The sequence below is a fragment of the Melanostigma gelatinosum genome (genome assembly GCF_949748355.1).
Source record: "Melanostigma gelatinosum genome assembly, chromosome: 18".
Taxonomy (NCBI): Eukaryota; Metazoa; Chordata; class Actinopteri; order Perciformes; family Zoarcidae; genus Melanostigma; species Melanostigma gelatinosum.
Window position 1 is genome coordinate 21821072 of NC_136651.1, and position 13977 is coordinate 21835048.

At 45.4% G+C, this 13977-nt stretch overlaps 1 protein-coding gene across 1 annotated transcript in view; it reads left to right on the forward strand.

Moving 5' to 3' along the window:
* Positions 1 to 13977, forward strand: part of lmo4a (LIM domain only 4a) — a 30342-nt gene that overhangs the window by 8053 nt on the left and 8312 nt on the right. Inside the window, exon 2 of the mRNA XM_079289892.1 lies at positions 4986 to 5233. Coding sequence (XP_079146018.1) covers positions 4992 to 5233 — 242 coding nt within the window. The 5' untranslated portion in view covers positions 4986 to 4991. The remainder of the gene's footprint in view (positions 1 to 4985; positions 5234 to 13977) is intronic.

Below are 13977 nucleotides of genomic sequence, written 5' to 3' on the forward strand. Positions count from 1 at the left end.
TGCAAAGCCAGATACCACCGAGTGATCCGGGCGTTAGTATCCTTCATGCGGTGGAGCCACTGGAGCGGGGCGTGGTCCGAACAGAGGGTGAAAGAGCATCCCAGGAGGTAGTAGCGCAGGGAGTCGACCGCCCACCGGATGGCCAGGCACTCCTTCTCCACCGTGCTGTACCTGGTCTCCCTCTCGGATAGCTTCCGGCTGATGTAGAGCACCGGGCGGTCAACCCCCTCTACCCGCTGGGACAAAACGGCCCCCAGCCCTCTGTTCGATGCGTCAGTCTGCAGAGTAAAGGGCAAAGAGAAGTTAGGTGTAAGAAGGAGTGGTTCCCCACAGAGGGCGTGTTTTACCTGCTCAAACGCCAACTGGCACTGCTCCGACCACTGGACCGGATCTGAGGCACCTTTCCGGGTCAGGTCGGTCAAGGGGCTGGTCAGATCTGCGAAGTTGGGGATGAACCGCCTGTAATAACCCGCCAGCCCCAAAAACCCCCTAACCTCTTTTTTAGTCTTGGGCAGCGGGCTGGCTACGATAGCCGCAGTCTTGTCCACCTGAGGGCGCACCTGCCCGCCACCCAAGTGGTACCCCAGATACCGTACCTCCCTCCGTCCAACCGCACACTTCCCTGGGTTGGCGGTGAGCCCCGCCTGCCTCAGGGACTCCAGCACCGCACCCACACGCTGCACATGCTCCGCCCAGGTGGTGCTGTGGATGATCACATCATCCAAGTAGGCGGCAGCATACGCAGCATGCGGACGCAGCACCCGGTCCATGAGGCGTTGAAAAGTGGCTGGGGCACCGAACAACCCAAAGGGAAGTGTGGTGAATTGGTATAACCCAAACGGAGTGGAGAAGGCCGTTTTTTCCCTGGACTCTGGCGACAAAGGAATCTGCCAGTAGCCCTTGGTTAAATCCAGTGTCGTAAAAACCCGTGCAGTGCCTAGTCGGTCCAGGAGGTCGTCGACCCGGGGCATTGGGTAAGCATCAAATCGTGACACATCATTCACCCTGCGATAGTCCACACAGAACCGTATAGACCGATCCTTCTTGACAACCAGAACAATGGGGCTACACCAGGCACTGTTGGACTCTTATATTACCCCCATCTCCAGCATAGCCGCTAATTCCCTCTGAACCACTTTTCTTTTATGTTCAGGTAACCTGTAGGGTCGTAACCGCACCGTCACACCCGGAGGAGTCTCAATGTGGTGCATTATGAGGTTTGTGCGCCCTGGCAGGAGGGAGAACACATCGGCAAACTGTTCCTGCAACTGTGCAATGTCTGTTCTCTGGGTCCCGGAGAGGTGGGCTTCACAAAGGAGCGAGGTTGGATCGGAGGATTTTGGAACCTCCGGCCCCAGCTCCTCCCTCTCAGGAACCGCGGACACCAGAGACACAGACTCCGCCTCTCTCCATGCTTTTAGGAGGTTGAGGTGGTAGATCTGAGTAGCTCCGCCCCTGTCAGAACGCACCACCTCATAGTCGACATCCCCCACCCGCCGTGTGACCACAAAGGGTCCTTGCCACTTTGCGAGGAGTTTAGAGCTGGAAGAAGGAAGCAATACAAGTACCTTTTCTCCCGGTGCGAATTGTCTCAGCTTGGCCCCTCTGTTGTACAGCCGCTGTTGACGGTCCTGGGCCTGGAGCAAATTATCACGTGACAGTCGACCCAGTGTGTGGAGTTTTGCTCGCAGGTCCAGGACGTATTGGATCTCACTTTTCCCGGTGCTCGGACCCTCCTCCCAGTTTTCTTTAATCAGGTCGAGCACCCCCCGTGGTGTCCTGCCAAACAGTAGTTCAAAGGGAGAAAATCCCGTGGAGGCCTGGGGAACCTCCCGCACTGCAAACAACAGAGGATCAAGCCATTTATCCCAATTACGGACATCGTCGTGAATAAATTTACGGATCATGGACTTTAAAGTCTTATTCAGACGCTCCACCAGACCGTCGGTCTGTGGGTGGTACACACTGGTCCGAATAGATTTAATGCCCAGTAATCCGTAAAGTTCTCTCAGTGTGCGTGACATGAACGAGGTGCCCTGGTCAGTCAGAATCTCTTTCGGGATTCCGACTCGGGAGATGACCTGAAACAGAGCCTGCGCGACACTCTTTGCATAAATGTTGCGCAACGGCACTGCCTCGGGATATCGTGTTGCGTAATCCACTAGGACTAACACAAAGCGATATCCGCGTGCACTCCGGTGAAATGGCCCGATGAGGTCCATGGCGATACGCTCAAATGGGACCTCCATTAACGGCAGAGGACGCAAAGGCGCCCTCGGAATGGCTGGCTGGTTTACCAACTGACACTCTGGGCAGGATGCACATCAACGGCGCACATCACCCCGAATGCCCGGCCAATAAAATCGGGCCATTATCCGGTCCAGTGTTTTCTCATATCCCATGTGGCCAGCCATCGGGTTATAGTGAGCCGCCTGGAAAATAATTTCCCGGCGGCTTCTCGGCACCAACAACTGGGTATTTTCCTGACCTGACTGAGTGTCACGACTCACTCTATACAGTCTGTCCCTAATCAATGAAAAGTGCGGGTATGACTGTGCTGCGTCAGGGCGCACCAACTGACCATCAATTCGTATCACTTGGTCAAAGGCTGAGCGTAGAGTCTCATCCCGAGACTGCTCAAGTGGAAAATCTTCCATGGAGTGTAGTTCGGGACCCAGCGGAGTCTCCACGGGAGGCTCCGCTGGTTCCCCCTCCCCATCTGCAGCGTCGGACAACCTCGCGTCACCGCTGAGCACAGCACACATACCGCATGACCCTGTCTGTCGTGAACGCACCCCCGCACCCCGCCCCATTAATTTCCCAAACCCTGGCCAATCCGTTCCCAAGATCAGGGGGTGCGTAAGGCGGGAGCTAACCGCAACCTTCAGACTATGTTTTCTCCCCATGTGTCTAATTTCTACTGGCACCACGGGATATTTGTGAATATCCCCATGCACACACTTAATTTTTACCCACAATGCCTCCACCAATGCCCCGGGCCGAACCAGGCTCTGGTGAATCATCGACTGCGTACAGCCAGTATCCACCATTGCCTGATGTATACCCCCCTGAATCCTTACCGGAATGCGGTACGTCGACCCTGGACCGGGGGAGGGCGTTGGAGGGCCGGCAACCCGAACCACCTGGCCCACCTCCATCAGTGGACATTCCCTCCGGAAGTGACCGGGCTGCCCGCACCTCCAACACTCCAGCCCTGGATCTTGAGGGCCCCCATGTGGGTTGGGAAGAGTGCCGGCAGACGCGGAGGTCGGTGCCTCGGGAGAGGGGAGGAAGGGGGCCGCCCGCGGAGCCAGGGGGGGCCGCGCCAGCAGTTGCGGAGGCAGCCGCGCCAGCAGTTGCGGAGGCAGCCGCCTCCGAGGTGCCGGCGTCGGCCGGGCCGGCGCCAGCGGGCGGCCACTGTCTCCCGGGCCGCTGGGATGAACTGCCAGGTGGTCCTCCGCCAGGGTGATGGCGGTCCCTAGGGTCGGGGCCCGGTGATATCGGACCCAAGCTGACGTGCGAGCCGGCAGCGCCCCGACGAACTGCTCCAGGACCACCTTCTCCACTACTCCCTGCGCCCCCCCTGGACTCTCTGGTTGCAGCCACCTGGTGGCGTCGTCCCTCAGCCGCTGAGCGAAGGCGAAGGGCCGGTCCTCGGGTCCCAGTCTGGCCTCACGAAACCTCTGCCGGTGGTCCTCCGGAGACAGGCCCAGGCGATCGGTGACAGCTTTACGCACGTCCTCGTAGCGGTGCCTCGCGGCCGGTCGCAGCCCCAGGGCTGCTGTTTGTGCCTCCCCCGTGAGGAGAGGCAGAAGCCGGACCCCCCACTCTGCCGCGGGCCAGCCGCACGCCTCCGCCGTCGCCTCGAATGTGTCCAGAAATGACTGCACGTCGTCGGCGGCACTCATCTTGTGGAGGACCACCCCCGCCAATGAGGGGGCCGTCACCGGCGGGCCGGCCGCTGCCCGGCCCGCGAGCTGCTCCAGGGCGTGGGCCTGCCGCTCCGCCTGGGCCTGGAGCGTCCCCAGGAACTGCCAGTTCGCCTCAGCCTGGTCCCGCTGCATGGCCGCGATCCCTCCCAGCATCTGGCCCAGCATCATAATCGGCTGCGCCGGCGCCTCCGGTGCTGCTCCGTCCATGTCTCTGTGCTCGGCCCCATGTTGGGCTCCACTGTAGCAGGTTCTCTCCTACCCGGTGGGTCTGGGGAGCACAATGATGCCAGCACACGGTGGAATGACGGTTTCAATGGTTCTTTATTGTTTTAAACCCTAACGGGCCTGGCCGGGTGCTCTCCTGCCTCGCCTCCGAGCACACGCCGCAGGAGCTTTCCGTCCTGTCCGTCCCCCGCCTCAGTCTCTACTGTGGGATTAAATACAGCCGTGAGTGAGACAATCAGGATCCCTTCCAGCTGCGCCTAATTAAGTCCCTTACCGGCACCGTTCCCCGAACCACTCCCACACTCCGCCCCCTCCACAGCTGAGCCACCCACGCCCACCACCACAGTCATTTATTCTCAATAATTATTCGTTCATCATTATTAATCAGGGCGTGGCCCTACTATTAATAGAAAAAATAATGAATGAATAAAAGAAAATAATGGGGAGTTAAAGCCCTAAATTATCGACAGCTTTAGCAGACAGGCTTGCATAACAAGTTATTGTTTTGAGTCTTCATTGATGATCAACAACAACAATTGAGTCACCTACCTTAAAAAATAAGATCTATCTAACAGCCTACGAACAACTTTTATCAACGGTGTCAACTCATACACATTGTAAGGCCACATTTGTGGGGCCGATACCAAATTTGAATGTACATATTGACCGATATTCAAACTGACATTTTTGATAAGGAAAAGGGCCTTACTATCAGAAAAGTAAGCAGTTTGGAGCTTTTCATTTAAGAATGCCACATATTTAACTGTTTCCATTGAATATTTGCACTTGCCTGCCTTAATGGCTAACCTCTCTTTCTCTCGTCTTCAGGTTGCTATGGTGAACAGCAGGGTGGAGGCGCCCACAGTGGCAGTGATGAGCGGTGGCAGGGTGACAGCGGGCAGGTTGTGTGCAGGATGTGGAGATCGAATCGCAGACCGCTTCCTGCTCTTCTCAATGGAGCGGTACTGGCATACGCGATGCCTCAAGTGCTCCTGTTGCCACGCTGAGCTGGGCGAGTACAGCAGCACCTGCTACAGCAAAGGAGGCATGATCCTCTGCAAGAACGACTACATCAGGTGAGCCCTGATCATCTGTGTAGACAGTGGTCTATAAATATCAGATAATAGTGGAAGATGTCCACGGCCAAGGTGATGTCTTTTCCAACCAACAGTCCAAAACACAAGTGAGAAATTGTCTACTAGTTACCAAACAAGTAGTAATCCTGCACCATCAGGTCCCTCTCAAAACATTATAGAAATACAATGTCATATTAACTGGTGTAGCAGAAGTCTTCAAACTTTTCTTTTACAAGTGTGTCAAAACCATTTGGGAAACCAATATCTCGAAGAAATGATGCCACTTGCCACTTGTCTTCTTCACTTAATTTTAGAAGTGTAGGTCAGGATTGTTGTATTGCACCAATCGTTACAGGCATCTCATCCACAAAATACTAAAAGAGCACCAAATGAATACCAACATATAACTAAATACACAGTCTGTTTGAGGCTAGCACAATTAGCTGGTTACGTTTGACGCATGCTACTCAGTTTGCTTTCGTCTGTCAAATGTTGATCAAACCTGCAGCTTCATCACACCTTAAATGGCAAGGTAGTGCTGATGAACAGGAAAAGGCAGCTCAAAGGGCAGAGAGCGTTTCAGCATGAGCACAATGGACACCACACTGCAGGATATGAATGCCACCAATGAGAATTCTAGAAAAACATTTACACGCTGTTCATCAAAAACAAAGAGCGGTGTCTTTCCTCATTTACAGCTTCAACACAGAAAAACGTCTCTGCAGAAAGCAGTTATTCTGCCTGCGGTCGTCTAACTTACTCACACTGTACCGGACCTCGGACCTTGTAAATTCATAGTGTAAATTTAGTATGCAAACATTTGTAATCACTATATTATTTTGCCTAATTAGTCAAGTTGATTAACTTGTTAAACTTTCATTGTTTGTCTGTGACAAAGATCAAGAGAGGGAGAGAACCAATGAATTAGTCATCATAAGAAAATGGTTCCTAAATGAAAGCATGCAAATGTTCTAAGATGATATCCGTCATTGCACTAGTCTAAAGTGACTTTGTAAGATAGATTTAGGCGCTCATTACATCTTTACATCTGGTCTTTCATGACTTGATTTTATTGACACACATTCATTTCTGATGTGCTATTTGTGTGTAGTGTTGTATTGGGTGTCTTGAATGTTTTTTTGTGGTACATCTCTGTATTATGTCTTTTCCTTTTACTGTGTTGCTGTCTTGTCCTTGTTTGACCTGCCAAGGTACTGCAGATGCAAATTAGCTTAAGCTACAATCTGGTACAGTGCATCGAATGGAGACATTTATGTTTAAATATATATAAATATATATAAATTTACTCATTGCTAATGTTCTAAGATCAGTCATTGTACTGGTCTAACGTGACCTCACACATTGCTAATGTTCTAAGATCAGTCATTGTACTGGTCTAACGTGACCTCACACATTGCTAATGTTCTAAGATCAGTCATTCTACTGGTCTAACGTGACCTCACACATTGCTAATGTTCTAAGATCAATCATTGTACTGATCTAAAGTGACCTCACACATTGCTAATGTTCTAAGATCAGTCATTGTACTGGTCTAAAGTGACCTCACACATTGCTAATGTTCTAAGATCAGTCATTGTACTGGTCAAAAGTGACCTCACACATTGCCAATGTTCTAAGATCAGTCATTGTACTTGTCTGACGTGACCTCACACATTGCTAATGTTCTAAGATCAGTCATTGTACTTGTCTGACGTGACCTCACACATTGCTAATTTTCTAAGATCAGTCATTGTACTGGTCTAAAGTGACCTCATACATTGCTAATGTTCTAAGATCAGTCATTCTACTGGTCTAAAGTGACCTCACACATTGCCAATGTTCTAAGATCAGTCATTGTACTGGTCTAAAGTGACCTCATACATTGCTAATGTTCTAAGATCAGTCATTCTACTGGTCTAAAGTGACCTCACACATTGCTAATGTTCTAAGATCAGTCATTCTACTGGTCTAAAGTGACCTCACACTGCCAATGTTCTAAGGTCAGTCATTGTACTTGTCTGACGTGACCTCACACATTGCCAATGTTCTAAGATCAGTCATTGTACTGGTCTAAAGTGACCTCATACATTGCTAATGTTCTAAGATCAGTCATTGTACTGGTCTAACGTGACCTCACACATTGCTAACTGGTCTAACGTGACCTCACACATTGCTAATGTTCTAAGGTCAGTCATTGTACTGGTCTAACGTGACCTCACACATTGCTAATGTTCTAAGATCAGTCATTCTACTGGTCTAATGTGACCTCACACATTGCCAATGTTCTAAGATCAGTCATTGTACTGGTCTAAAGGGACCTCACACATTGCCAATGTTCTAAGATCAGTCATTGTACTGGTCTAAAGTGACCTCACACATTGCCAATGTTCTAAGATCAGTCATTGTACTGGTCTAAAGTGACCTCACACATTGCCAATGTTCTAAGATCAGTCATTGTACTTGTCTGACGTGACCTCACACATTGCTAATGTTCTAAGATCAGTCATTGTACTTGTCTGACGTGACCTCACACATTGCTAATGTTCTAAGATCAGTCATTGTACTGGTCTAAAGTGACCTCATACATTGCTAATGTTCTAAGATCAGTCATTGTATTGGTCTAAAGTGACCTCACACATTGCTAATGTTCTAAGATCAGTCATTGTACTGGTCTGACGTGACCTCACACATTGCTAATGTTCTAAGATCAGTCATTGTACTGGTCTGACGTGACCTCACACATTGCTAATGTTCTAAGATCAGTCATTGTATTGGTCTGACGTGACCTCTCACATTGCTAATGTTCTAAGATCAGTCATTCTACTGGTCTAACGTGACCTCACACATTGCTAATGTTCTAAGATCAGTCATTCTACTGGTCTAACGTGACCTCACATATTGCTAATGTTCTGAGATCAGTCATTCTACTGGTCTGATGTGACCGCACACATTGCTAATATTCTAAGATCAGTCATTCTACTGGTCTAAAGTGACCTCACACATTGCTAATGTTCTAAGATCAGTCATTGTACTGGTCTAAAGTGACCTCACACATTGCTAATGTTCTAAGATCAGTCATTGTACTGGTCTAACGTGACCTCACACATTGCTAATGTTCTAAGGTCAGTCATTGTACTGGTCTAACGTGACCTCACACATTGCTAATGTTCTAAGGTCAGTCATTGTACTGGTCTAACGTGACCTCACACATTGCTAACTGGTCTAACGTGACCTCACACATTGCTAATGTTCTAAGGTCAGTCATTGTACTGGTCTAATGTGACCTCACACATTGCTAATGTTCTAAGATCAGTCATTCTACTGGTCTAATGTGACCTCACACATTGCTAATGTTCTAAGATCAGTCATTGTACTGGTCTAACGTGACCTCACACATTGCTAATGTTCTAAGGTCAGTCATTGTACTGGTCTAACGTGACCTCACACATTGCTAATGTTCTAAGGTCAGTCATTGTACTGGTCTAACGTGACCTCACACATTGCTAATGTTCTAAGATCAGTCATTGTACTGGTCTAACGTGACCTCACACATTGCTAACTGGTCTAACGTGACCTCACACATTGCTAATGTTCTAAGGTCAGTCATTGTACTGGTCTAATGTGACCTCACACATTGCTAATGTTCTAAGATCAGTCATTCTACTGGTCTAACGTGAACTCACACATTGCTAATGTTCTAAGATCAGTCATTGTACTGGTCTAACGTGACCTCACACATTGCCAATGTTCTAAGATCAGTCATTGTACTGGTCTAAAGTGACCTCACACATTGCCAATGTTCTAAGATCAGTCATTGTACTGGTCTAAAGGGACCTCACACATTGCCAATGTTCTAAGATCAGTCATTGTACTGGTCTAAAGTGACCTCACACATTGCCAATGTTCTAAGATCAGTCATTGTACTGGTCTAAAGTGACCTCACACATTGCCAATGTTCTAAGATCAGTCATTCTACTGGTCTGACGTGACCTCACACATTGCTAATGTTCTAAGATCAGTCATTGTACTGGACCCTCACATCGGGACAGGAAGAACTCCCCTCAAAAAATCCTCTAACGGGGAGAAAAGAGGGAGAGAGCTTAGAGAGAGCAACAGAGGAGGATCCTCTATCAGGATGGAGTGAGATAGATGTCATGTGTACAGAATGAACATAACAGAGTTACAACACATTCAATGCATATGACATCAATGACTCATGTAATGGGAGTAGTAAGCAGAATAATGATGGAAACATTACAATTACTCGTAATAATAACAGCAGTAGTGGATATAATATAATAATAATGATAATAAAAGTATTAATGGCAGCATATAGTAATACAAATGGGACTAAAAGTAAATTATAGTATATGTAGATAGTAGATGTCAGGCAGAACCAGGGCATATGGAATGTTAACGTTACCTGCTGTGGCTCCAACACATAGTCTGAGAAATTCTTTGACTGGATGTCATTCAACCATCAGATTGCCTTTTTCTTACAGTTTTTCTCGATTGCTAAGACACATTTCTTGAAACGGTCCCCCATTCTCTCAAAACTGTAAACACAAAACCTCATCTTCAAGCACTATTTACAAAACCTCTGAATCATCTTGCAAAATGAAACTTTCACCTCAAAACAGTTTTACCTGTGCTCAAAATCAAACACTGCTCTCAAATCATAAACAAAGTGATCAAAATAATATACACCATCAAGCAGTCAGTAAACAATACACCAATAAATAGAAAACACATTGTTCAAAACATATAGTTCTCAGGGAGAAGTCGATTTTTAATCTCAAAACACATTTCACATGAACGAAAACATGTTCTATTACAGTAGCTCAAAATTGATCAGAAATTACTACTGTGCTTTGCTCTTTGCAATTTCTTTTGTTCTTCCTCCTCCTTGTACCCCTATTTGTACAGTACTGTACCCTGCATCTCACAAACGTGTCCTTGGTCTCTGTGATACTGTAATTCTTGTTCTTTGTTGATATGAACCTGCAACCAGTCAACATCTATTGAGCAGTCAGTGCTGTTACTTTAACAAAGAGAAAGCACGATGTCCTCTCACATTGTTTCTTCTATCCATTCTCAGACTTTCTCCTTCCTACCTTCAACCACCTGTTTGCTCTCTAAACTGGCTAATATTGGTTGTGTCACATCATTTGATACAAGTGAAATCAATTTAGAGTGATTGTGTTTAATCAATGACATGTGTTCTCTATTTCTATTTGATTGTTGCCACTTGTGTTTACCAGTATGGATGACATGTGCATTAGAGTGCAGAATGTGTTTTGAGACTGAGAATGTGTTTAGAGTTTTGCTGAAAAGTCTAAGTGAGATCTGCAAATTGTGTTTCACCATGTGACACAGTTTAAGGTATTGACAACAGACTGCACAATTAGCTCAATGAGTTCAGGCAACTGAGAACTTTGTTCAGCCAATGGGTTTTAGTGTTTTAGCAATTGAGAAAAACTGTAAGCTCTGTTAGCCAGCTGGGGACAATGCCAGCTCATTTAATCTCACATAGCCTCTGTCTCATCAAGCTCACAGAGGTCTGAATAAAATGCAGTTTGGTTAGCGGTTGTTCGCTCGAGGGATTTTATAGAGAAAGAAATGGGTGACTGGGTTAAGGTTAGAGTTGTTTACTTTTAGAGTGATACTACTATGAAATATAACCTCTTAAACCAGGGGTGCCCAATACGTCGATCGCGATCGACCGGTCGATCGCGGAGGTAGTGCCATTCAAAAAAAGTGCCATTCAAAAAAAGTTAGACGTCCTCATGGCATTTGCCACTTGATTTTCTAACACACGGGTCACCACGTATGCGCGGTCAACCGCGCGAGCTACTGCAAAACTCCGGCGAGCTAATTAGTCAGCCTTCCAATTTATTTCCACTAAAGAAGCTACATCTGCAGCGCCATGATTTGGGAAACGTCCAAAACCTTGCGTCAGAACTGGAGACGCAACGGAAGGCGTGTGCGTAACTTGACAGTGCGCGCTACACAGAGCAGATTGACAAGTGTCTGTCAGGGTTTGACAAACGCTTTCCAGACTTTGCTTTACTCGAGCCAGTTGCTACACTTATGTGCTGCACATTTCGGGAAGATATTGAGGTTGATTCACTCGCATCAAAAATTGCAACATTGTTTCACCTGAACTCGTCTGGAGTGGAGGATGAGATTTTGACACTGCAGCTGAAGTCCAGGGCTCATGGACAGTTTTCTCACAGAGGAAAAGTACCCAAACATGAGGAAATGTGATACCTTTTTGACTGAATTATTCGGCTCTACTCATTTATGTGAGTCAGCCTTTTCATACATGAAGAACATTAAGTCCATACACCGTTCCACCATGACTGATGATCATTTGAAGTCTGCTTGAGGCGGATACCAGCAGCTACTGTCAGGACTATGCAACTCTGGCCAATCCCATTCAGTGCAAGTCATCAGAGTAAGGGAACGACCAAAAATATACAGAATATATGTATATATATATATAAATAGATATTCAGCATTTTTAATGTAGGTAGATCATTTTGACTTGGTCATTTTAAAAGTAGCTCGCAAGCCGAAAAAGTGTGGGCACCCCTGTCTTAAACCAATGCTCGATAAAGGAGGAGTAGTCGGGCTGTATGCAAAGCATGAATCATGATGTCTTAAAAACACTAACTGAACTTTTCATCTGGAGCACTGCATGGATGCAACGTCCAACAGCCACAGACCTCTTGAGACCTTATACAAACAAACTAAAAACTCTGAACCAAGAGCCATTGCATTTTCATCTTTGTAGCCTACTGGAGAAATACAAATGATTAAGCTTTGATCATTTTAGATTATTTAAGAATGTGTGCCTGGTTTATAGAATTTTAAATGGTTTGGCCCCTCCTCCGCTATGTAACTGTGTATTCGCTCTTATTCGCTCTTTTATATATATGTAGTGGCCATTTGTCGAATAAAACAAACAATAATCAAACGCCACTGATGTACTGTGGTCAGCGTCGGAAATACACGAGGGCAAAAATGCCCCTAAGAAATATAATTTTGCCCCCGATATCACGAGGAGAGGGGCAAAAAATGCCCCCGAACTTTCTAAACAAATAAAAAAACGGAGCGCTTCTTAATCAGACCTGTGACTACGAGACTGCGGTCAACTCAGCAGACACTTAAATTGTTGTGCACCTATATGCTGAAATTCACAGTAAACTCATTCAAACGGTGCAGATCGGGAGCGAGCGAAGGACTTTGAAAGTTAACGGAAAGATTAACGTGAGACAACATCCGGTTTCTTCAGACGAAACATCCGTTTTTCAGAATAAGATGCCAACAAAGTATACATATTGCATAATGGAAATTAGATTAAATGAATTATATTCACATTAAGTATAAAACATGCTACCTGCATCTCGTCAGTTAAAGGGAAAATACACCTAAAGCAGGGGTCTCAAACTCATTTTCACTCCGGGCCACATCAGCATCACAGTCCGGGCCGGTTGTAAATGTAAGACTGTGTAAATGTAACTACTCCTAACATATTGTTCAATAACTGTCTCTGCATTTGATTATTGTTTATTCAAGTGTAAAAATATTGTACATGCAGTTATATAAATGTAAAAATATATTTCAGCACATTTCTGTTATTATAACTTAAATCCTTTTAATTTAGGGTTAATAAACCCACATTACTCTATCAAAGATCAAACTATTGAAGAAAATATCAACGACAAATATCAAACACAGGTTATTACAATAACTTTGTTCAAAGCTTAAAATCCTTTCAAGGGTGCGTTTGCACAATCCCACGTGAAGTATTTCATGTGTTTTAAAGTCACGTTTAAAGTAGTCTTCAATGTACTCACAACACATTTATATGTCAAATGTACAGTAACCAACCAAAGAGCTGCTTCTGTGACTGTGTGTTTAGCTCATCATGATGACTTTCTATCTCATCATTTTGACTTTCAATCTCATAATTTTGGCTTTCAATCTCAGAATTATGACTTTCTATCTCAGAATTATGACTTTATATCTCATAACTTCGCCTTTCTATCTCATAATTTCGACTATGGGGATATCTTTATTATCAAGTCTAACTTTTAAAAAGATTTTTTTCTTTTTCTTTTTTTTTCTTTTACTTTTTTTTCTTTTCTGGCCGATTCACGGGCCACATAAAATGGGTAATATCACAATATTTGAGGTGCTACAAAAATATCTTTCTTAATAATTCCACACAATGACTGATGTATATGTAATCAAGGCATCGTTGACTTAATAATTGTTAATAGTTGTTTAAAAATGTTATAATAACAATAAATAACCACAAATAAATAATAATACAATTGAATATGATTGTCTGATTTATGTTTGTTTTTTGTTCAAAAAATCTCAGAAAACACTTTGAAACTGTAGACTACTGCCTAATAGTCTTATTGCCATTTGATGACAATTGCTCATATACTATAAGCCTAAATAAGTATGTTTATTATTTTGAACAAAGGTTAAATGTTATTTCATAAGTTTCAAAAAGTGCCCCCAATTTTTTGAAAATGCCCCTGGATGGGGGGGCAAAAATTGCCCCCAAATAAATATGTAAATTTCCTACCCTGACTGTGGTCGGTATTTTATGCAGGCAGGAGAGAGTGGATTGTCCATGCAGGTTTCCAATTTTCTTATTTATTTAGTAAATCAAACAAAACAAACAAAAAGAAGAATGAAAACTCCTGCCGTGCTGTCTCTCCTAT